This window comes from Nothobranchius furzeri, chromosome 2, assembly GCF_043380555.1.
Source record: "Nothobranchius furzeri strain GRZ-AD chromosome 2, NfurGRZ-RIMD1, whole genome shotgun sequence".
NCBI classification, from domain to species: domain Eukaryota; kingdom Metazoa; phylum Chordata; class Actinopteri; order Cyprinodontiformes; family Nothobranchiidae; genus Nothobranchius; species Nothobranchius furzeri.
In genome coordinates, this window is record NC_091742.1 from 42,430,902 (window position 1) to 42,457,064 (window position 26,163).

General features: G+C 41.4%; 1 protein-coding gene across 3 annotated transcripts in view; it reads right to left on the reverse strand.

Moving 5' to 3' along the window:
- Nucleotides 1–3,715: 3,715 nt before the first annotated feature.
- The window catches only part of zgc:175280 (cationic amino acid transporter 2 family protein), a 59,391-nt gene continuing 36,943 nt past the window's right edge, over nt 3,716–26,163 (reverse strand). For 2 of the 3 annotated variants that reach the window (XM_054733710.2, XM_054733709.2), the window contains exons 4-12: nt 24,824–24,989; nt 24,570–24,706; nt 17,233–17,455; nt 7,711–7,847; nt 7,522–7,624; nt 7,294–7,427; nt 7,023–7,189; nt 6,841–6,949; nt 3,716–6,034 (exon numbers count right to left, since the gene is read on the reverse strand). In XM_054733710.2, the coding sequence (XP_054589685.1) occupies nt 5,904–6,034; nt 6,841–6,949; nt 7,023–7,189; nt 7,294–7,427; nt 7,522–7,624; nt 7,711–7,847; nt 17,233–17,455; nt 24,570–24,706; nt 24,824–24,989 (1,307 nt within the window). In that variant the 3' untranslated portion in view covers nt 3,716–5,903. The remainder of the gene's footprint in view (nt 6,035–6,840; nt 6,950–7,022; nt 7,190–7,293; nt 7,428–7,521; nt 7,625–7,710; nt 7,848–17,232; nt 17,456–24,569; nt 24,707–24,823; nt 24,990–26,163) is intronic. The other variant, XM_054733711.2, reaches the window with a different exon arrangement.

A 26,163-nucleotide genomic window follows, 5' to 3' on the forward strand; every position in this document is an offset into this window, starting at 1 on the left:
CTATGAGCATCATGGCATGTCCATGCGTGTTGTGCTTCTGTCTCAAACCCTATGGGTGACAGTTCCACGTAGTGCTGTGGTCCACGTAGGTGAGGTCTCTCTATATTACTTGCATCCTGGTGAGCATAGGTCTGTTGTGGAGTTTTCTCCTTTTTATGATAATATCTCCTTTGATCTTTCTCCAGCTGTGGTGGATCGTGTTACATTCAATGGTCCGACCATGGTTCAGGTTGGTGCGGTAAACAGGGTGCTGCGTGAGTTGTCGGCAGATCCTGGGGTTGGCGTTGTTCCTGTTCCGTCACTTCTCTGCACGGTTGACCTCTCTAGGGGACTCGGTCCGCAACGTCGGTGGCCGCCTATCTCGAGCTCTCTTACTGGTAGTTCATGAAGCCCTGGCTGCCCAGGTGCCTCCACCTGCGCCGTCCGGTCCTGTACCTCCACCTGCACCTCTCGCTCCTGAACCTCTGCCTGCACCTCCTGTGCCTCCGGTTAGGCCTTCATCTTCAAAAGGGGGGTGATCTCAATTATCCAGGTTCGCCTGTCCCATAGTTCTCTGTTTCAAGTTACACAAGTTGTTTGTGTTTGTGTGTGAGCATGTTTGTACTTCCTGTCTATACATGACATGCAGACTTGGGTGACTTGAGATGGTCATGCTGTGGGTTCCTGGAATTCTGTAATGGTTAAGTCTTAACAGTCAGAGGGAGTATTCCATAAACTGTTGTGTTTATCCAAATTCCACTTTTTATTTTTATCTACTAATCTCTGATTCCTTATTGAGTATATTCACAAATAGGTTTGATTACTAATGTCGATGATTTACATTTTAGTGTTTCTTCTTTATATTACTACTTATTTTAAAGATATATCCATAGATTTACATTTCTGCCTTATTTCATTACAGCTGATTCCTTTTCGTCATTTCTATTATGATCTCCTTTATTTTGATTTTACCAGTCATGGGCTACAGATTATTTTGCCCTTCTGTTTTGATAACATTTTTGCTCCAAAGCGTTGATTTCCCCTTACGAATAGGGTTTTGTTAATTTGTTCTTTTTGCAACACATATCCAGTACACATAGTTTACAGCATCCATTTCATTCACCTGAACTCTGTTCACATAATTTGCTTTCACATAGCACATAGGTACATTTAGGGCTAGGTTTCTTTTTATTTGTTATTTAGCATCAGATGTGATCTATGTGTGTCTACATTCAAGTGCCCTGCATGTCCTCTCCTGAGTTTCACCTGTGGTCCTCGTTCCCTGGGAGCGCCTCTTGGCCTCGTCGCCTGATTTTGCTGCCTGTGGGTCCGGTTCGTTTGGGTCTGGACATCCTGTGGTTCCTGCCGTGGTTGCTGGAGTTCTACGGTTTGCCTGGGGCCGGTCCTTGCTCGTTTGCTTACTGCCTAAGCATTACGTTAAGTGGAATTATCATTGCCTGTTTGGAATTATCTCTTCATGTTTGGGAGTACCATTGACTATTCTCTGGTGTGGGGGGTTGCCTTTCCTCACTCCTGATGCCTTTGCCTGGGAACTAACCTTTCCTTCTTCGACTGAGTCCCCAGGGCCTCTGGGATTATTCAACGACCCGTGGTTTCTGCCAGGACCCCGTGTCCTTGAAAAGGGGGGTATGTAGCCTCCGGAAATGGTCTGTTTTTCAATCAACAGGTCACCTCTTCAGTATCGGTCATTTGGAGACATACAGTTGTGGTCAGAGGTTTACATACACTTGTAAAAAATATAATATAATGGCTCTACTGAGTGTCCCGTTATTTCTAAAACTCAGATTTTTCTCTGATAGAGTGATTGGAACAGATACTTCTTTGTCACAAAAAACATTCATGAAGTTTGGTTCTTTAATGTCTTTATTATGGTTAACAGAGAAAATTGATCACATTTGCTGGGTCACAAATATACATACAGCAACATGAACTAGCAATTTTGGTGACTTAGAACTCAGTGAACTGAGCTTCATAGCATGGCCTCTTAACTTCTTGTGAGTGATTATGAGTGACTACAGCTGGTGACTTCTCTTAGGCGAGGTAAATAGGGCTCATTGGATACAAACGCCCACAAACGCTACAATGGGAAAGTCAAAGGAGCTCAGCATGGATCTGAAAAAGCGAATTATTGACTTGAACAAGTCAGGAAAGTCACTTGGGGCCATTTCAAAGCAGCTGCAGGTCCCAAGAGCAACAGTGCAAACAATTGTTTGTAAGTATAAAGTGCATGGCACTGTTTCATCACTGCCAAGATCAGGAAGAAAACGCAAGCTATCACCTGCTGCTGAGAGAAAATTGGTCAGGAGGGTAAAGAGTGAACCAAGAATCACCAAAAAGCTTGATCTGCCAAGAATTAGAAGCTGCTGGAACACAGGTGTCATTGCCCACAGTCAAACGTGTTTTGCATCTCCATGGACTGAGAGGCTGCCGTGCAAGAAGGAAGCCCTTGCTCCAAAAGCGGCACCTTAAGGCTCGACTGAAGTTTGCTGCTGATCACATGGACAAAAATAAGACCTCCTGGAGGAAAGTTCTGTGGTCAGACGAAACAAAAATCGAGCTTTTTGGCCACAATGCCCAGCAATATGTTTGGAGGAGGAAAGGCGAGGCCTTTAACCCCAAGAACACCATGCCTACAGTCAAGCATGGTGGTGGGAATATTATGCTGTGGGGCTGTTTTGCTGCCAATGGAACTGGTGCTTTACAGAGAGTAAATGGGATAATGAAGAGGGAGGATTACCTTCACATTCTTCAACATAACCTAAAATCATCAGCACGAAGGTTGGGTCTTGGGCGCAGTTGGGTGTTCCAACAGGACAATGACCCCAAACACACATCAAAAGTGGTAAAGGAATGGCTAAATCAGGCTAGAATAAGGGTTTTAGAATGGCCTTCCCAAAGTCCTGACTTAAACCCCATTGAAAACATGTGGACAGTGCTGAAGAAACAAGTCCATGTCAGAAAGCCATCAAATTTAACTGAACTTCACCAATTCTGTCAAGAGGAGTGGTCAAAGATTCAACCAGAAGCTTGCCAGAAGCTTGTGGATGGCTACCAAAAGCGCCTAATTGAAGTGAAAATGGCTAAGGGACATGTAACCAAATATTAGCACTGCTGTATGTATATTTGTGACTCAGCAAATGTGATCACTCTTCTCTGTTAACCCATAATAAAGACATTAAAGAACCAAACTTCATGAATGTTTTTTGTGACAAAGAAGTATCTATTCCAATCACTCTATCAGAGAAAAATCAGAGTTTTAGAAATAACGGGACACTCAGTAGAGCCATTATATTATATTTTTTTACAAGTGTATGTAAACCTCTGACCACAACTGTAAGTCTCCAACTGGAGCTTTAATCTACAGAAGAGACTGTTGCGTCAAGGTCCTTCCAGGCTCACTTTGATCTAAGACTGGTTCTATTCTATGGTGTTTATTCACAGCACAAGACAGAAGAACTTTTAAAACTCATAAGTTAAATAATCATTAAATAAACGTTTGCTTATTGTCACTTATAATAATTATAATATAAATGAAATGCTTTCATGGCAACACTGCAGAGGAGCATTGAGTTTGTCTGACAGGTCCTATCTGTCAGACTTAAACTCTATTTCTCCAAATTCAGATTGTTCAGAGTACACAGAAACTCTCTTTAAACTCCTAAAATTAATAGATGAATATACCTTGAAATCCAGTAACTTCAGAGGACAGTTAGCATTACAATTTGACTGATTCTTCTTTATTAAGGAATATTTACAGCAATAAAAATAGCAAATATATTCACAGGCAAAGACTCAATACAGAAATCTTTAAATGCATCACATAAAAAGGCTAAAGAAATGTGATGCTCCACTAAGGGTATTCCATACTTACCGTAAATCCTCTAATACAGGCCCGGGCCTGTATTTGACTCAAGCTCATCAAGCTCCAGGCCTTTATTGGAAGGAGGACCAGAATTATAGGCAGGCCTCAATTTCTATTTGAGCAAAATGAACTAAAAGGTTTGCTGGAGTTTTTGACAATTAAAATTGCGCCCACATTTTCAAAGTTAAACACATTTCTTTTAACAACGGTAGTTTCTGCTTCAGCCCTCTCCCCCCTCCCCCTGCGCAGCGGCCGCAAACTCACTGATGCGCCTGCAGCCTCTCGGAGTTCCTGCTGCTCTAAACATTAAAATAATTTTTTCATTTTCTGTTCCTCACTTCTGATTACCTTCAGTGGTGTCCACCAGGTACAAAAACTTGTTTTTATTTGACTATTTTTCTGTCCTGCCTGTTTATTATCTTCCTGCATCTCCTCTCAGTCCTTAAGAAAAACTGCTACCTGGCTTCATATATATTCACCTTATGAGTTACCTTTGAACTGCAGTTCTAAAAGATCTACCGACCGCAAAAACAGCAGAGTGTGCGCTGCTCGCCGACCACATCAGTTAGGTGTGTCACCGAGGACAAAACAGGTGATGCGCCCCGATCCACAACAGCGAAAGGCATCAGGCACAAATAAAAGAATAAAAGACAGAAAACATAAAAGGAAATGAGCCGACATGAACGATCGCGTGTTAAATTAGTTTTTGAGGTGGCGACACCTGATTTGATAATGTCCTGAGCACGGCCACAGTAACATTATCAAATCAGGTGGCGACACCTGATTTGATAATGTTACTGTGGCCATGCTCAGGACGCAGATGTCTGGAGCGCGTCAATGATCAGAGCTTTGCATGTGCAAGCTGGTTAAGGTTAGGATGGGGGTGAGGGGAAGGTTAAATTGCAAGAGGGTAAAGGTCACAATTTTGTTAAATGTCCGTTTTACGGCGGGTGTCAGTACCGACGCTCTGGCACAGCGCGTAGCCTCCCGACGCACAGGAGCTTGTCACCTGCTGACAGCAGGATGCTGTCTTTTCCGAGGACTGCATCTTGCCGGTCATTATCACGTGACAGCGACTAGTCGATGACAGGCATAAAAAGTCACTATAGAGCGGTGAAGTCGACTAGTGACTAGTTCATACAACCCCTGCTACTGCTCCCCAGAGTGTTCTGCAGCACAATCAGCACGTTCTCTTTGAAGTTGATATAAAATTTTCGCCTCCTCTTCGTCTCCGCACAGTTAAAGTTACCCTTGCGGTCTATCACTGGCAAATCAAAAGTGAGACGGATGACACAACCGCCCCCCTGTGGCACTTGCTTGTTACCACATTCCACCCGGCCACAATAAAAAACCGGCCATTATTCACCTCCGCCGACTCCGACACCAGCCAAAATGTGATACCCGGCCGTTAATTGAATACAGGCCAATATTAGAGGATTTACGGTATATCCTACTACTGCTTTAGTCTAATAATTTAAAAATGTAAAAAATGAAATAAAACAAACTAACAATTTTAAAATTCATGTGCTGTGAAAAAAAAACACATGTTACTATTTGTGTGTGGTATGATATAAGTTAATTATGTACAGATTTTGTACATCAGTAAAGTACATCTGGGGCAGATTAATAGGCTTTTGGAGCTGGTATTTACACACAAAAGGGCAAGGTAGGGCAAGGGCTTAATGTATTCAATAATTTAATGTATGTTTAAATATGTGCTAGTTGTTGTTGTTTTTTTTATACAGATAACCTTTCTCTGTCGTGGTGTGTTAAAAGTGCAGAAATGTTTCAAAGGTTTTCAGATTGTGATGGAGAAAGGGTTTATGCATATCGAAATGTTATTGTGTAATGAAGCAGCAATTTATTGTAAAAAAAAAAAACCTTTCCAAGGCTATCTGCATTTTACTACATAAATTGTTTTACTTGCATTCCCGGACTAAAAACTCCAGAGAAATGGATAAGCATCACAAATATTTGGTACACATTCAAAGCAGTTAATCACTGTAACATCTCATTTCGTCTGCCTTCCCTCCATCTGAGATCAGAACTTTTCTTCTTTTATTATGTCCTTGTCTGTTTTGCTGCTGACTGTTTCAATCACGGTCTGGTTGGCCATCAAACGCTTCCTCTGAACACTGTTACGGACTCCGTAACCAAAATAGATCACTAATCCTGAAAAGAGATGAAGAGAATATTTACAAGTCCAATAGTCAATATGAAAGAGACTTGCAACCCTTATGCCTGGAACACACCAGATGGGGAAGCGTGACGAAGCGCCGTGGGACGACAAGCGCTTCCAATCAGCGCCCCTGTTAAACCTACTCTTTCGGTCACAGCTGCAAAGCGCAGCAAAAGTGCCACAAAGGCTTGCGCCGTGCAGCGATCGTTTCGGCGTGAGCTCTATTTTTTCGTGAGCCGCGTCAATTTTGGCAGGAAGTCAAACCAAAGCAGAAGAGGCAGGCCAGTAAATTTAACAAAATAAAAGAAAATTTTCAAAATAAAACACCACAATTGATTAATGTGAGCATTCTTCTGTATCTAAACAGATAGAGAGATTAAACTGAACCAACACACACACACACACTCCTGTGGAGAAAACATAGCATTTCCATAATTTTGAATGCAGTTTTTACAGCAAAAGATAAATGTGAATACAAAGAAATACACAGCAGCAGGATCAGCGCAGTTTCCGTTATCAACAAGCGGGGCAAACTGGTTACACATACACACACACACACACACACACACACACACACACACACACACACACACACACACACACACACACACACACACAGCAAGGGCACGAGGGTGGGGTGGGGGGTGTTGGAAAACAGTAGGTGTGAGCAGAAGCGCTCATTGAAAATTCTCGCCTGTTGTGAAAACAGGAGAAGTGGACAGCGCACAAATTTCATGAGCGATCCACTTGGCGGCACTTCACAGCTGGTGTGTTCCGGGCATTAAAGGAAAACTCTTACCAACTAACATCCAGATTGCATATCGCAGCCATGTGTCTGAACCTAGTTGTACCATTAAGTAAATGTTGATTAGTGTGCTCACTAAAGGCAGAGCAGGAAGTAAAGGTACCTGTAACGAGAACATTGGATATCAGAGATTTTTATTCATTGCTGAATGGTTTGTACAAGTGTTGTAAACCCACCATAAAAGACGCCTTTGTTGGATTTTGTGGGTGCCTCCAGATGAAAAATAAGAGAATCAGCAAGATGACAACAACAATGCAGACAAGTACCACGCTCCATGCCTCCACATTTGACAGAGCATCAATGGCCTGAGACAAGATGATGCACAGCACAACCACAAACACAACTACAAAAGAACAAACAAACATCAACATGAAATTAAATACTAGAGAAATATTAAATTAAACAAATACTTAAGATCCCTAATTAAATCTGCAATTCCTTACTTACCAGAGATTATAGTCAATATTGTGACTGTTCGAGCAGTGGATGTGTTGGGAGAAGACGGAGGATTCAAAAAGGCAAACCTCGAGTTTGATTCTCTAATCTTTAGATCTGAATCCTCAGATGAATCGGCCTGATATCTTATGTACAGAGGAAAGTCAGAAGTTTTCAATCAATCACAAAACCTCTCTTTTAACAAATATGCATTTAAAATTGTGAATCAAACAATTATACCTTAGTATAAGAATGCATATGGCAACAAGTGTATATGCAAACAGAGTACCAATGGACATCATTTCCACCAAGGCTTCCAGATCAAAGAGGACAGCCATTATTGCTGAAGATAAGAAGGCAAGAATGAAAAGACTGGTAAGTCAATTGGCCCCAATTACTTTTCTGCAGTAATAGATATAGCGCCTGTACCTGCCACAGCTCCGGATGCAATAGTAGCTACAGCAGGACTACCCTTAGAGGTGACTTTAGTCAAAGGTTGAAACAGCAGTCCATCTCTTGCCATGGCAAACAGAACCCGGGGCATTGGAAACATGGCTCCCAGGAGGCTAGAGTGACAAAATAAAGAAAAAACTATACTTAAACTGGGCTGTAATGGAAGAATAACTTCTCAACAACTTCTTTCTCCTGCTGCACTCTAAAAACCCCAACTACAGTTTTGTCATTATAACACATATTTCTAAGTTAACTGGCCTTTTTTTTTTTCTAAAATAGTTTAACTTAATCAAAATGTGAAGTCCACAAAGTAGTTGTTCATTTAAACAACATTTTTCAGTTGAGACAACTTTAGGTAATGAGTGGTGCATCCAGAAAGGAAACAAAGGACACCACGCATGGTAAACTTTGTTTAAGTTTGGGAAATCATGTAATTTATCCATGGGAATACAATGGATACTTACATGTATATATTTGCATTCATATATGTTTGTGTTTTAATGTGTGTGTAAGCATTTTAGTTTAACATGCCAATCTGATGCCATTAATATTAAACTGACTGTGAAAAATAAGTTCATAAACATGAGTTAATCCTAAAAAAAGTCATGTTTCAAAGCACTGGCAGAATTTTTTTTAATTTATCTTAGTTACATTAACTAAAGTACTTTTGCACAAAATAGTAAGCCACACTCATACCAATTTTTAATTTCTTATTTTTTTAAATAAAGCATGAATGTCTTAACAAAAAATGTGTTATTTTTATGTGCTAATTTATTTCGAATTTTCCCATTTCCTTAATGATGTAAATCTACACAGACAATTATTATCTTCTCACAAAAGGCTCTCAAAACATTTGATTTTTGTATAGCTTTACATGTATTTGTATAATTAATCCCCCTTTATGATTGTTCACATAAATGTATTCCACTGAATTGCATACTTCGTTTGTTCTCACGTTGTTTAATCTATTTGTATTTTGTTAAATTATGTTTTTGGAACAAATAAAAAAACAACTGTGGAAAAGTTCCACATCCTTTTAAGTGAGAAACGAAACGCAATTCAGACGCCTGATCGATAGGTGGCATACAGTTCGAGAAATTCAAGAATTTAGTGACAGTCGTCATTTCCGGAAGCCAGGTTAGCGCGAGACAGATACACAGAGCGGAACGAGAACGAAACACGGAACTCGGACGAGACGCACAGCACCGTTGTTCTGAATATAATGCTGTACGTTGACGCTGTTTGATCAGGTAAGCCTCTTTATTATATAAACTTTATGTTGCTGGTTGCCGCTCAAATGCCTTAAGTACTAAAACGCACTGGTATATTGACTTTTGTACTGGCTAAGGCCAAGCTAGCGAAGGCTAATTCTTGTTTAAGTGAAAGTGTGTGTTTGCTCTAGCTTTCTACCATCTAAGTGTACTCTACATTTTTGACTGGGGAATGCTTTTATTTTGTTTATTTATTCCCAAGCGTCCAGCATCATTAGTATTTTCTCTGAAATCTCTCGTTTTATGTCGCTGTCTGTCGAAATTAGGTAACCGTTGTGCACGCTCATTTTCCCTAGTGGACGGCGCCACACGTTTTTGTGGAACCAAACATGTCTAGGAGAGAAGTGCTGCGTTTAGTGTTCAAGTGGACATGCCAATACCATGCACGAAGACCTAAGTTTTAGGAATGTTTTCTGTAAGTATATATCTTTTTTTTTTTTTTCTTACCGTGTCCTGTCTGGCTGTGAAGCAAACAGAATTGATGTCTGAATGCTGGTAACAAGCCTTACAGATTTACTCTCAGGTGGAGCATCAAAGCTTCTGCTTTTAATGTCACACCTGATACTTAAAACTTTATTGTTATTGTTTTTGAATGCTTTGTAATTCCGACCAGACACAGAGACAGAGGTGAAAGAGAAAGGAAAAGAAAAGGTGGTGGTGGGGGGGGGGGGGGGGGGGGGTCCACAAAAATAAACAATAATGAACAAGAGTCTGCTTCTAGACCTGCAGAAAAAGACAAAAAACAGCAAAAGAACAAAAAAATGGGACACAACAACAATACAACAAGATCAAGCTATCACTGCGTCAACTTGATGAAGAAATACATAATCAACATTGCTTAACTGAAGAATCACAATAATAAATCACAGTGCATTAAGTGCCCACCATAGTCTTAAGACCTGTGTTTAACGTGCCCAAGCCCATACTTTTGAGAGCACCATGTGAGCACCTGTGTGTGTACATGCGCTTGTTTATGTAAGGTTTCTCTATAGGAGCGTCCAACAGAGAGTGTGAGGGACCACAGATCCGCCCTCCAAAGATGCGTAGGAGACGGGGGGAGCTCCAAGTCCCAGAGATCCAGGCGCTGTCCCAGAACACAGGAACCCCAAGGAGACTGCAACCAGAAAGGCCCCCGCCCCCTCGAGAGGCACAGAGGATCGCCCTGGGGGGCCACAACCAGCAGCCGGCAGAGTCCCGGGAGATATCAGCGGCAAGCCCACAGGCCCGCCCGTAGCCTCCCACCCCCTAGCCGGCCGAGCCGGGGACCCAGCGACCCGGGACCCAGGGGCGACCACCCCCGCTGGGGACCCAGCAGAGCCCAGGGACCCAGACCCAACCAGGCAGCCACCGGGATTGATCAGGCAGATGCCAAAATCTTAAACCCCCAGACCCGGTTGCCACGAACACTCAGGCAGACCAAGGCACAACCCCTCACACCAGGTGTGGCAGGGGGAGGGGGGACGAAGATCTTTATTATCAAAAGAAGTTCCAGGAGAGGGGAGGAGTCAAAGGCCCCACCTGACATATACAGTCATACACAAACACAGTCACACACCCTCCCTCATGCTCACACATGCACATTCAACCCAAGACTTACAAAAATGCATGCCGGACACCCACTCATGCTCCCCATACGCACCCTATTCACTAGGGATGAGCCGGATACTCGTTTCAGACGAGTATCCGGTATGGATAAAGCATTTTTGACGAATACGAGCATGAAACAAGTAAAACGAGTCAATATCTGTAATCGTGCTGAAGGAAAATCCTCATTGGGCAACTGACTGTCTTCACGCTCTGTGATTGGCCAGTCACATAGAGTGCCCGCCCCCTCCCTACACACAAAACTGCAGCCGGCCGGGAGCGCAGTCCGTCCGTCCTGTTCATTCACGCACACACACAGACAGTAACGGATCTCGCTGTGATTGCTTCACTGTTTCTCACGTTTCTTCAGTTTTCCCTAGGTTTTCTTCAGCTCGCCTCTTTTTCGGTTGATTATTTAAAGTTACTTTTTTCATAACTGACATGGTGCATTTGACAAGACAGAGCTGACGTGCTGTTGTCACTACCTCCGCTCTGGTCGGGTTTTTAATTTTTTTGAACTCCCTCTCTCTCCCTCTCTCCCTCTCTATGTGTGTGCATACACACACACACACACACACACACACACACACACCTACACACACACACACACACACGCACACATTAATCAACATTGTTTTGTTTAACTTTGTGTGGGAAAATGCCAAGAACATTTAGAAAAAAATCTGTTTAATCAAATAAAAAAAAAATAATAGTAAAGTTGTGTCTGGTTCTAGCATTTCATATTTCCTAGTTCCTACTAGGATGTAGATGTATTAATCCATGCACCTAAATATTAATGTTCTGATTTTATTGAAACACTTGTTCTGTAATAGTTTCTTTATTGTGATCAAAAATATTTAATCTCAATTCTGAGGCTGCTCTGTAAATAGTTTTCAAATAAACAATACACATAGCAACTTCTGATCAATCCATATCAATTTCAGACTTAAAACAATACATTGATGTAAACCACACCCACTTCCGGTTAAACCACTCCCACTTCCGGGTTATGCCACTCCCACTTCCGAGTACAGATACAGATACAGATAATTTAGTTGGCTGAACAGATACAGATACAGATAGTGGTGTACTCGCTCATCCCTACTATTCACTCTGGTCCCGGTACTGCTGCACATGGGGTACAACCATTACCGGTAACCAGAGTTTGACCCTTTCTGCTGGGGTGCTGATGAGCAGGCTCCCCCGCCCAACACTGCGCACAGCAATCCACTACCCCAGACCCCAACCAGATCTCCCTCCTAGCCTCCAGCCCCAGGAAGCCAAGCAACAACAACAACAGAGGTGCGCTAAGACCCCTAGTCTCCCTCCGCCTGCTCCAATATAGTGTTGTGTGATCTATCTATCTATGTTGTAAATTAGGTAATATTTCTCACTCAAAATAGAGAAAAAACACCAATCTCTTTGTTGCACTGGCCTTAACAATTTTTAACTGTAAGTATTAAAAACTAATTAAATTAAACTAGAATATTCTTTGATAAGATACTAAAGCAAACTAATTCCTCCAGACCCCTTGGAAAGGGAGAGGAAGACTTTGGAGGAGGAGACAAAAAAAAAAGAATGTCTAACAAGGCTTTAATCGACTCTGGAATGGAAAATACTTTTCTGTGAGGAGTAAGGATATAGTGGGAGAAGAACCCTTCATGTTTGATGTGATGAATCGATGGCCTGCGCTGTTCTTTGGAAAATGCAAACCTTTTTTCAAATCTTCTTCAATGTGTTTTATTTGATACTTTGAAGGAGCACTATGTAAGAATTCTACTGAGAAATAATCACAAAACAGTCTAATGCCTTAATCATGATGGAAAGAACACATTTGTTGAAACATATTTCCTTTTAAAGCCAGCTGGGAGGTTGTCAGACTTTTTCTTTAAAAAACATAATGTGAGATGTAGTAACTATTTACTAGGACCTTGTAATGTTGCTGTGCCTCTGGCGAGCTAACACTGCAGTGTTTTGTTCACCCCGTTACTGGAGGAGTAAGAATATGCTCAGCAAGAATTTTATTCGTGAACGGAAATGTGGGGTTAGAGGTGCACATGAAGAGGTGGAGGAGAATAAGACAAATTTGTCTGTGTTAAAGTCTCTGAAATACAAAAAACACAATAGTAAATGCACTAATTTGGACCAAATACATTACAGGATACCACAGAACAGCGCTACGTCCTCTGTTGTCCTGCCGGGGAATAGTTCTGCAACTCTCCAAGACGGAGAAGTATGAGGGCAAAATGTCTCTTTGCGTGCATGTCTCTCTCTCGTGGAGCAGAGTAAAATATCATGTGCTGGCTGCTCAGTTGTATTTCTGTATATCATACAGATCTCATTACACTGTATACTCATCACCTCATGTTTTTTTTGTGTGGAGTAAACCAATCCCTGCTGACTTCCCTGCACGTTTTTTCCCCACCCACTTGCTCTGAGATGCAATCATGGCATCACAGAAATCTTGACGCCAATTTTAAAGATCAACCTTTATGCTCAGTCACGGCCGCAGTCCTAATCAAGGATGTGTTGTATCAGTCTGGCCAGGCTGGGTCCGGCTGAGGCTATCCAGATGAAGCTGGCCCACGCAGTGTCTGCAAGGGCTATTTGAGTCAGACAGTCAGTCAGCAGTGGGTGTGTTGGACCAGTTTAACTCCAAGAAAACCGCCGCGGGAGGATGGTTAGAAAAAATGACCAGTTGCACGCAGCAAACCCCCGGCTACCCAAATGAAAACATTCTATACCCAGTCCAAGCTGCATAGAGCCAATGCTAGTGTGAAAGCCTTAACTGTCCCATGAACGATGCAGTGTGTAACCTCCTTTCTCAATGTTCTTTGTCCTTGGTCTGAGTGGGGGCCTGGGGTCTCAGGGTGTGGGGGCGGCCGGCCCCATGCAGGGATCTGGGTGGGGCCTTGGGGATTGGGTCCTGACTTGTATGCTGCCAGGAAGAAAGCGAAAACAGTGCCTGACCCAGGCTCGGGGGCCTCAGGTGGACCTTGGCTCCTCTGAAATATTAACAATTCTGTCCCATCACGGGGAAGGGGGATGTCCAGGAGAAGGAGGACCAGATCTTTCCTGGATGTCTATGTCTTACATATTGTGGAAGTTGTGCAAATGCAGGGATGGGAATAGATATTCTGCTGGGGTGGGGCCGGGTTGTACCCTTTGTCCAGCAGTACCGGGACTAGAGTGTGTATGGGGAGCGTAAGTAGTTCTCTAGCGTTCATTTTTGTAAGTCTTGGTTTGTATGTGTCTCTGTGAGCATGAGGGAGGGAGTGTGTGACTGTGTCTGTGTATGACTGTAGATGTCAGGTGGGGTCTTGGACTCCTCCCTTCCCCTGGGAATTCTTGTGCTGCTGCACATCTTCACCTGGCAGATCTGTGGCCCCTCACACTCTCTATTGGATGCTCCTATAGAGAAACCTTACATATACAAGTGCGTGTACGCACACAGGTGCTCACACGGTGCTCTCATAAGTATGGACTTGGGCACTTTCAACACATGTCTTAAGGCTATGGCTGGCACTAAATGCACTGTGATTTATTATTGTGTGATTGTTCAGTAAAACAATGATGATTTTATATTTCCTCATCAGGTTGACGCAGTGATAGCTTGCTCTTGTTGTATTGTTGTGTGTTGTTTTTCTCTTTCTGCAGATCTAGAAGCAGACTAGTTCAGGGGTGCCCAATCCTGGTCCTGGAGGGCCGGTATTCAGCAGGTTTTGTGGTTTTGCTGCTCCAACAGACTTGATTCGGTGGTTGAAACACCTGTGCATCAGCTCATCAGGCTCTGCAGAAGCCTGTTAACTCATTTGCTGCCGGCTGTTTCCTGATCGGTAAAGTCCTTCGCTGCCAGCGTTTCTTGCCATTTTAACTGTTTTAAGAGTCACAGAACGTTGCACACTAAGATGATGTCGATGCCAAATCGCCTCTCTTTTTTTACAGCAGCGGCTCAAAACGATCTCCTAACACGTGGATTTTCTGCTTCCTGATCACATGACTTGTGACGTATGTGGATGAAGATCGGCTTTAGAGCTGAGATGTTTGTTCACGTGGTGCGGGGGCTCGTTCCAATGCCCACACAGTAAAAAAAATGCAAATGACGACTTTAATCATCATTGGCAGTGAATGAGTTAATTAGCTTCTGATTGAAATCAGGTGTGTTGAAACATAGTTCAAACTAAAACATGCAGGAGACCGGCTATCCAAGACCACGATTGGGCACCCCTGCTCTAGTTCATCGTTGATTGTTTATTTTTGTGGAATAAGACCGTGTCGTCGGTGAGGGGGATGTGGGCAGTAGAGTGACATTGTCCTCTGCTGCCAACAGATGCACAAAATCAAACAAAAAAGTTATGGATCTTTCCAAATCCGCCTTTTTATATACTACTTGCAGAATTTCATGACAGAAATCTAACTACTGTAGTTTATACACTGCATTTATTTATATTATTCTACAGTACTATAATTTTTTTTGTGGAATGTTAAGATTTGTATTTTTAGGTGTCATTATCCCAAAATAATGGTTGATAATCCTTTATTTTAAAATAAAAAGAAATTAATGTCTTTTTTTTCTGTTTTTCTGCAGGATTCTGACCCATGAGGTTTGGCTGTCCAAGGCATGGAACTTGGTATTCTCATGGTTGTCGAAGATTATGTTAGAACAGTTAACTCATTTCCAACAACAAGAAGTATTGCCCTGATTATTGAGAAGCAGATTGTCCTTGATGACATCAGCAGTTTCCTTACTACATTTGCACTTCACTTCAGCCTCATACATGATCTTAACCTGTACTATCCAAAGGACTTAAGCTAGAGGCCATTCAAAAGGTTTTCCTCAATCTGGGAACTGACTGCTCAGCCAGAGTCCAGGCCCTAAAGAATAGTTTGAATGTTAAAATGGCTTGTTCAGAGGTGGTTGTTTGTACATAATAAGTGTGCTGACTACTCCGTGTTTCTTAGTCTTCATCAGCCTTACAGATCTTAAAGACTGGCAGGTGCCAAGCAGTCTTTAAAATTTTTTTTGTGAAAATGTAAAAGCACGTTGTTTTAATGTTTAACAAATATTTAATGTTTCAAAAATGCTTTTAAATGAATATTTTCTGGATGTTAAAATGCCTTCTTCAGGGGGTTATTGTTGTACAGAATCATGCAGCTTTTTCTACTACTTCTTTTTAACATTTCAAAGTTACCATAACAAGATTACAAGGTAGCCACAGCAGTTTGTAACACTATTATCCATAATTTTCCCTTGTACTTTAGAGTTGAATATCCAGGATGAGTTGAAAGATATTTTTCAGTGTAATTGATGTGGCATATTTTTGTTTACATCTTCCATTAAGTGCCTTTCAGGTGCATTAGTTAATTTTTGCTGTAGTCTCTTAAGGAATTGGATTTTTCCATTTTATTATTTTTGTTGCATTGTTCGTTGAGGAAATTAACCTCATACAGCTATTGGAATGTCGATACAAAGAATAACTTATGTTGCAATGTTACAAATAAATGTTTCCCTAAATACACAATATGCTTTTGATGTGATATGTTAATCCCTGACTGCAAACATTTTATTTAAAGAATGAGCAGTTGAGTAAACTTAAAAAGTAAGGCAGTTCAGTAAACTTAGAAAAGTAAGGCAACCAGCTGCACAGCATTTTTGTGTTATCTCAACAAAAGAAGTTGTGTTGTGTGAACCTACATTAAGGATGTGTATGAGACCGAAATATGTTGGGCAAACTTAAGAATCAAGGTCAGATTTACTCAAAACACTAATTTGAATCAATGTATTTTACATTTGTTGCCTCAACTTACTTGTATGAGTATATTTGAGTTGAAGTCTTAAGTTTTACCAACTTAAAACTTTATGTTAAAAGTACTCATACAAGTAAGTTGAGGCAACAAATGTAAACATGTTGTCTCAACTTTTTTTCAATTCTTTTAACTTAAATACATGGGTTGCTTCAACTGAAAAACAGAAGTAGAGCTGAAGAGCGATTTTAAATTTATTCAACTTAAGATTGATATTTCAGTTAACATCTTAGTTCTTGTTCACACAACAAAAAATGCCTTTGTTGAGTTTTCTCAAAAAAGCTGTGCAGCTGGTTGCCTTTTTTAAGTTTGTTCAACTTTTTTTAGAGTGTAGAAACAACTGAGTAAATGCTAGAAAAATCTACCAAAAACTGTAAACTTTTTTATATTCTCATAAAAATCACCAACAGATTAAATCATCTAACTTCAATGTTGTGTGCAAAGAAATTTGCAGCTACAGAAATATTTAGTAAATAAGCTGTACACAGAAGAACCTCATATTAGTCAAAAATGTGAATTCAACTACTTCTTTGTTTCTGCAGGGAACTACATGCCCTTACATTTCCCCACAACGTCCCATACTTCCATAACCCAACACCCACAATGCCTTGGGGGCCATGGTTGTATGTCTTTTCAAAGACAAAAAAATGTGAAACTGTGACATTTGATTGCAGGCATTAAAAGAACATTTGCAGCAACACTGAGAATGAATAACATTTCACAATAATTATCTACCGAAATGTTTCCACATGACCAAAATCAGTAAATGAATCATAACCAACCCAACAGTGTCACATTACATGTTGGTAGGTATTTTGTAGACTGTGTGGTTTCAGACCTGGTGGAAAGGGCACACAATGATCCGGCTGCCACAGCGTATCTTGCAGGGGCCCAGCCAACATATTCAAAGGCCACAGGAAGGGGGCTCTTCTCATTGAGCATATAGTAGGGCATCATCAGGGTGAGGGCAGCGGACACCGCAAAGTAGGCCAAGAAACAGATCAGAAGTGAAGCCACAATACCCACAGGAACAGACTTCTGAGGGTTCTTCACCTCCTCACCTAAAAACAAACAAATCAAAAAATATAAAAACACAACAAAACATTTTCAACATACTGATAGTGGTAGCTGGAAGACTATGAGTTTGTTTTGTCGTAATACTACAAATAGCCTGTGTTGCTTTGTCAGAAAAATTAGACATACTAGATCAAAATTTTCTGGTATTATTGTAATTATATAACTGAGTTCTCGAGACATGAAAGTAAATTTCACTATAGTCGGTCCCTATCTGACAACGCTGTTGCGTCTTTTAAATCAACTGTTCCATCTTTACTGTCCTCAGCATCTCAGAGTAACGTAGCAGAGGGCAATTTTTTTATTTCTAGCCCTTCACAAATTGACGTCTTAGTTCATAATGTTACTCCTTTTTTTCGTGTGGCATTAGATGATGTTGCCCCTTTAAAAAAGAAGGTAATTAAGCACAGGAAGTTGGCTCCCTGGTTTAATTCTCATTTACAAACTTTAAAACAAAACTCTAGAAAATTAGAGAGAACATGGCGCTCTACACACCAGGAGGAGTCCTACTTATCCTGGAAAAATAGTCTTGTGCTTTACAAAAATAAGCTTCAACAAGCTAGAACTGCTTATTTTTCATCGCTAATTGAGGAGAATAAGAATAATCCAAAATTTCTCTTCAGTACTTGTTATTTAAAAATGCGTGTAGGACACGGACACATGGCTCAGACCTTTTGCTGCAGCTGTAAATGCAATTTTACGTAATAATTAGGAGCATGAAAGTAAACAAATAACAGTGATTCACAATAAGAGCATCAGCAGCTGGCTTGTTTTACGTGCTGGAGTGACGTATGCGAAACACAGTTCTTCACTGTCTGGAGGAGAGGATTTGGATTTTCTGTAATGATTTATGACAAAAGTCCTTAACAAAATAAAAAACTGAACCCAGTACATGTTTATAGAGATGGTAAAGTGTAGTTATTTTGCATTTCTACAATTTTAATGCCGAGCCAATACCTTTAACCCTTCACCACTGAAATAAGTTCATTCCAATCCTCCTAAATAATCCTCCAATCATCCAACTGGAATCCTTAAGGGTCCCGTAACATCCATCCTGTCAGAACAGGCCTTGGGAGCCCAGGTGTTACTAGAACTAATGGTGTCTCCTCACCAGCATGAGCCTCCAAACTGTGAAGGTTGGTCTCCAAACATGAACTTTAAATTCATGCATTTATCTCCTCTTGTAACACTTTAACAGGTTTTAAAAGGCTTGTATCATGATAAGTTACACCTCCCAGACCAAAGATAAGATAAAACATTATCATAAACACTGCAGAGACGTCATTATTTATGAAATATGTTATTTTCCTGAGCCGTTACTTCAGCCAAGTTTTAAGATGCATGGATTTGATGAAACCCCGCTGTCTCATGCAGTCCTATATATGTAACACACACACACACACACACACGTGCGCGCACACACACACACACACACCATGACTAATTTAACTACACTGAACTGCTTGTGTAAGAATTTAATCTCTTATTCTGGAGTAAAATAAATAAACAAGCTAAATCATCACATATCTGTGGCATCAAGAAGCATCTTCTGAGTTCAAACACAGGGATGGAGCACAATGTTTACACCTGAACAGTAAAAGCTTGTTCTGTAATAGTTCCTTTACTATTGTGATCAAAAACATTGAATCTCAATTCTGAGGCTGTTCTGTAAATAGTTTTCAAATAAACAATACACATAGCAACTTCTGATCAATCCATATCTATTCCAGAATTAAAGTGATGTACAGCGATAAATCACACCCACTTCTGGTTAAACAACACCCACTTCTGGTTTAGACCCTGCCCAATCTGAGTATAGATACAGATAATTTAGATGATTGAACAGATACAGAGAGTGGTGTACTCACTCATCTCTAATCCGTAACTCTCGAACAGGTGCTCCCCTGTGATGCGCTTACGGACACCTGTTCAGACTTCACTATCATGTCTCATCCTCTTTTTGACCGCCTCGTCCTAGCCTCCAGTAGCGGAGGTCGACCTCCAGAACTTGTCCCTTGTGCGATGAATGTCCACGCATGTGCTCCAGGGGACACAACCTTGTCATTCGTGTCTCTTCTTCACTTCACAGTGATCATCTGATGACACACCCCGTGTACATTTCTGATCTTGGTTCCATTCCTTTGATCCTTAATAAAAATCTATTGGAATGCCTTGTCCCTGTTGTCGATCTGGGTGGGTGGGGGTGCTTTGGGCGTGTTTTGAAAAACCCCTGCCTACTGAGCTCCCTCCTGAACTTGACTTTTGCTGTCTTGTGGTAGGAGGCCCTGAGCTTGGGGAACCTACAGGCTCCACGCCGAGCTCAGCCCCTCTAGAACCGCCCCCCGACATCTTCTCATGCATTGAACAGGTCGTGGGCAGGGGGATGCTCTTATGAATGAGGTTAAATGGGAAAAACTACGTCAGCTCCTATTAAAATACAAAGACCCTTTCAGTCGACTCCCTAGATTGTGTGTTAACTACGATCCATGAGGTGAGGATTCCGACCACCACATGCTCCGTTGCCCTTCGTGCATCATTACATTATTCCCCTGGCATCCAATGGACCTGTGCAGGAAATCATTAACAGTCTCTTGGAAAAGAGTATCATACGACCCTGTAACAGCACCTACCCAGCTCCGTTGTGGTGGTGAGGAAACCTAATGGTCAGTGGAGACTAACCACTGACTACAGAAAACTTGACCAACAGGTTCCATTGTCCCGGTGGCTGATGGCCCACCTGGAACAAGAACTTCCAAAGGTGAGATATGCTAAATAATTTTCCACCCTGGACATTGCTTCTGAATTCAGGACAATTCCTGTCTGAGACTGACCAATATAAATTAGCCTTCACCTTCACCAACTGCCAGTACACCTTCACACAGTGTCCATTTGGCTACTCTACTCACCCTCTGAGTTCAACACAGTTCGCAGAGGTTGCTGGGATCCTGATAGTCCTACAACTTGCTGCTGATCGTGGTGTACACAAGCTGGTGATCTGCACTCACTCAGACTATGCTTGACTCAGCTTCCTGCCATCTGCCTTCTTGGAAAAGTAATGGGTTCTTGACCTCCAACCAGAAGTCCGTTAAACATTGAGACCTTTTCATGGCATGCAGATGTGTTGGCATAAAGTCAAAGGTCATTCCTGTGCACCTGGACATGATCAAGAGACGTTACAAACTCACTAGCCACACAGGGTGCTGTTGTTGGTATCTTGTGGTCCTTCAACCCTTTGTGGCTCCCTGATAATGTTCTTCCCCCTCAGACCCACCCAGTGTGTGTGTCATGACTCAGGCCCAGGCCGCTTCTGCATCCGCCCCTAGGTAAGCGGTAGCAATATACAATAATTAGTATGAACCATATTTTTGTCTCTGTGTCAAATTATTATAATGTGTGGATTCCTTGGCATACTCAAATTACCTAATTTCATCATCAATCAAATATTAAAAGTGAAAAGATATTGATAATCCATATTTAAATGGGATATTACATTTAATTGAATATTTTTATATTTAATTGATTTTTTTTAAAGTAACCACTTCGTTACAGGAGGATGAGAAGGATGAATGTCCAGCTCAACTGTTAAGCTGGAAGACAGGAAGAGGAGACCCGAGTCTGAGGCCAAAGAACAGGTTTTAAAAACAATCTAGTGGATCAATCCTTCCTCTTTGAGGAAGATGAGCTGGGTCATGAGCTGACTCTAAAAAGAAGTGTAATCGGTTGCGCTTTTTTCTCTTTTCAGCTTCTTTGTTTTGATTAGCTGCCTGCTTTTAGTGATGTATGCTTTTCAGGGAGTGCACTTGTGACATAGCTGTAGGAGTTTGAGGATATAAGTTGGCACGAAAAGTGTTTCTCTGGAGGCTTCTTCCTGTTAAAAGGGAGTTTTCCTCTCCACTGTCACTTTATGCTTGCTTAGTATGAGGATTGCTGTATAGTCACTGACACTTGATGCAATTTGCTGGGTTCTTTATATAGGAAAAATTATTTCTGATTGGCCTAATGAACTGTCCTGAATTGGAATGTTTATTATGTGAAGTGCCTTGAGACGACTCTTGTGGTGATTTGGCGTTTTATAAATAAACTTGAATTGAATTGAATTGAAAGACGTTGTGCAGTTTGGCTCACTGAAATCTTGCGTCGTACAGTGTGCCACCTTTCTGGAGTCCACACAGTGTGACTTGTGCAACAGCCGAAAAGTGAATTGCATGGTCCAGGCTTTATTTCTAGCCCCCAAGATCCTTTGTATGAAAGATTTGACCTACCTACAGTCCAGCATTTGTTTACATTGCCACCATAGGTAAGTAAGTAAGTAAGTAATTAAAGTTTATTTATATAGCGCCTTTCACAGATATACATCATAAAGCGCTGTACAACATGAGTAAAATCTGGGCAAATACCTCAAACCAATGAAACATCATAAAAACAATAGCAGTGACAACAATAGTAACCAAAATCAGGAGTAAAAACAAAGTCAAGGTGTGAACAAGAACAAAGCCTTCTTTTAGAATATTTAGCGGGGGAAAGCCTGGATGAAAAGGTGAGTTTTAAGATTATTTTTGAAGACCTCTACAGATTTAAAGAGACAGAGATTTGAAGGCAGACTGTTCCAAAGTCTGGGGGCAATAGACTGAAAGGCCCTGTCCCCTTTGGTTTTTAGTCTGGTTCGAGGAACAGCCAGGAGGTTTTCAGATGTGGATCTAAGGTTCCGAGAGGTGGTGTGTGTGGATAAAAGCTCAGATAGGTAGCTTGGAGCCTGGTTGTTAAGAGCTCTATAGGTTAGGACTAAAACTTTAAACTGTATTCTATGTTCTACCGGGAGCCAGTGGAGGGACTGTAAAACTGGAGTGATGTGAGCTCGTCTGCTGGATTTGGTTAGGAGTCTGGCTGCTGCATTTTGGATGGCTTGAAGGCGTGAGAGGGAGGTTTTGCTGAGACCAGTAAAAAGAGAGTTACAGTAGTCTAAGCGTGATGACACAAAGGCATGGATGATTTTTTTCCAGATCTGCAGAAGAAACCAGTTTACGGACTTTTGAAATGTTTCTCAGTTGGAAGAAACAAGAGCGGGAGATGGGTTTGACGTGTGAGTCTAAACTTAAAACTGGATCAAAAATAACTCTGGTTAGGGTTAGGGTTAGTGGAATACTGGTGGAATATTGGATCTCAGATTCAACACTTTGTTGGCAAAAAAAGTGGAGAAAGGTGTTACAGTCATCAGCTGAAGATAGCTGAGCCTGCTGCGGAGGAGAAGACACGATGCTGGAGATGGTATCAAACAAAACCTTAGGATTATTCTTATTTTGACATATGAGGTTGCTGAAGAAAGAAGACCTGGCACTTTCTACAGCTTCGTTGTATGACTCGAGAAGTTCTTTAAAATATTCACGATGAACAACCAGACCTGTCCTCTTCCACCGTCGTTCCGCTTTTCTATAGGAGCGTCTAAGTTCAAGAATCTGGTTGTTCAGCCAGGGTGAACTGGAGGCACTTGAACTGCGGCTGGTTTTGTAAGGGGCGACCTGATCTAGAATTTTGAGGCAGTGATCATTAAATGAGTTGGTAAGGAGCTCTACGTCATCAGAGGAAGGAGGTACAAAGTCAAAGAGGGAGGAGAAATTTCAAATGGTACAACTGTTGATAATACGTCATTGCTTAGCAGAGACTGGTAAAAGAGATTCAGAATTTAGGTTAATATGAAAAGAAACTGACTTATGGTCACTGAACACAACATCATGTATCTGCAGCTTATCAACAAGACGTCCGTAGGAAAAGACCAGATCCAGGGTGTGGCCTGCTCTGTGAGTGGGACCAGACACGTGTTGAGAGAAGTTAAAATAGTTCATCATGTTTAGGAACTCCCTGGTAGAGCTGTTAGATAGATCCTCAGCATGGATGTTGAAATCTCCAACAATGATTATCCTGTCTAGTTTAATAGTTTAAGATAGGAGGTCCTGAAAGTCAGACAGGAAGGATGAAGTAGATCCAGGTGGGTGATAGACCAGAATTCCATAAACTGGTAGAGCTGGACCAATTTTAATCATGATCATCTCGAATGAGCTGTAGGAGTTTGAGGATATAAGTTGGCACGGAAAGTGTTTCTTAAAGATAACAGCTGTTTCTCCACCGAGGCCTGTGGTTCGTGGAGCAGAGAAGAAAGAGCAGTCTTGAGGACAGAGCTCACGGAGATGAGTGACGTCATTTTCGCGCTGCCACGACTCGGAAATCCTCAAAAATGAGGTGAATGATGTGATCTGTTAGCACTAATCCACTTTTGATGAAATTTTTAAATGCATAAACTATGTGAGAACACCAGCTGGCACAGCTCAAACGGGCCATCATTGTAATGCTTCTACCTACTGCAATAGAGGAGTGGGTGGATGATATGAAGATCTTTCCAAAGGCAACATTTAAGCTACTTTCTTAACTCTGCTACAAGAAGCAAAACCTAATTCAGATATCTCACCAGATGTTTCTCGCATAATCGTTTTTACATGAACAGGCCTAGGAATGAGGTGGATAAAGTGACATTACCTCAGATCGATGAAATGTGAACCATAACTCTGCACTCCTGTTTGAATCTGTGCTGACTTTAAACTATTTCTTCTCACCTTTAAAAGGTTAAATGACCTTAAACATAAATGTCACAAACTTTATGACATTGTATGTTGACTCCAATCATTCAGATCAGTAAACAGCTCACTGTGAGAACTAAGAGTTTACACGGCACAGTTTTAGACAAACTCAGCCTCATCAAATATATCTTTTTTTTAAACAAAGTTTTGTTCCCTCCTGTGAAAGCATTTTGCAGGATTAGAATTTTTCTACTTCCTGCTGTACTGAAGATCCACCCAATCAGACAATCCTTATCCTTGCTTGTAAAGCACTTTAAAGTGTACTAAAAACATTTTATTGTACTTTATTACATCAGCAATGTCAGTTTTGTAGTTTTATTGCCCAGTTCGTTATACATTTCACAACAAGAAAGGTATCAGTAGAGTTGTAATGTTTTCATATGTTGTGATAAGATTTATCTTTATAAAATGTTAATTTACCTAAATAAAATCCAAGTAGAATTTAGCGTAAGGTATTTATCTTCATTTTTACCTGTTGTTGCAATGCAATCAAATCCAACAAAAGCATAAAAGCAGGTTGCAGCTCCAACCAGGGTACCACTGAGGCCATATGGGAAGAATCCACCTGCTCCAAACTCGCTGGTTACATTGGTGGTAGAGCTTAGGTTCCTGTATGGGTGAGGGGAAACATTAAAAGCATTTTTACCTAAACTGAGAAAAATCTGAGACAGATAGGTCATGATAACAGACACATGCAGAATGAAACAAGAAACAAGTTCTCTTTACTTGAGTTCTGCTGTGGCATTTATCAAAGCCTCCTCGCTGATTTGCCAGTTGTAGATGTTTCCTTTGATGAATCCAGAGATGGTCACGAACAGCAACACTAAGATGTTGATTGCTGTAAAGATCTTGTTGATGGTTGTGGATTCTTTCACTCCAAATGCCAGCACACCTTATGGTAAAATGTGAAATTAGATTTGTCTTGTTTATCCCAACCACCGGTTAAAGTTAAAGGGAATTTGTTAGCTCGCTTTTACCACAGAACTTTTTACTCACTATGGCTTTAAGAGGGATTAGTTTCAAAGCCAGTTAAGGGGCAATATGGACAAGGAAGATTGTGTTGTATGTATGTAAGAAAATATTGGTACACATTTTTGACATTTTGTGTGACGATACTGAATCAATATTTGAAAGGGCCATATTAGGGCTGGGCAAATGGCCTAAAATCAATATCACGATATATTGAGGATTTCATCTCGAAAACAATAAATGGACGATAACTACCGGTATGCGCATAAACAAAAGTTGTCCACTAGAATTGACTGTCACATGTTTTATGATGAGTCACATTTTTACGTGACTCAAGGTGGTACAGCTTCTTAAAGGAGACATGAACGTTGCCAACCTGCACCCATCTTAAAACTTTTTTATTATCAAATTTAATGACATGGGAAAAAATTATCTCAATAAGAGTCTGTCATGTTCTGTGTCCTTGTGGTCCCCAGCCCCCTCCAGGTTTCCCTCCAGGTGCCCCTCATGTGTCCCCAAGCCTCCTATGCCCCTTCTTGTCCCCAGCTCCCTCCTGGTTTCCCTCATGTTCCCCCCAAGCGTTTTTGTATCCTTGAAGTACTCAGCCCCCTCCAGGTCTCCCTTCAGGTTACCCTCATGTCTCCCCAAGTCTTCTGTGCCCCCTTTGGTCCCCAACTCCCTCCTGGTTTCCCTCATTTTTCTCCTAGTCACTCCTCTGCAGTTTTCTATAGGCTCAGATTTTCAGTTCATTAGTCTCCTTTAGTGTGTGTGTTTTCTTCCCCACTTAGATCATTCGTTCACTTATTTCTAGATTCCCCCTGTGTCTTTGTTCTACTATCGTTGTTGTCTTCCTCCGCTTATCCGGGTCGGGGTCGCTGGGGCAGTATCCCAACTAGGGAGCTCCAGACCGTCCTCTCCCCAGCCATCTCCACCAGCTCCTCCGGCAGGACCCCAAGGCATTCCTGGACAAGACTGGAGATGTAACCTCTCCAACGTGTCCTGGGTTAGTTTAGTAGCTTTTGTTTTTACAGGATTTAGATGAGTTTCTTCCCTACTTCTTTCTGCACTTCCTCTCAGTTCATTAGATTCACCTGTGC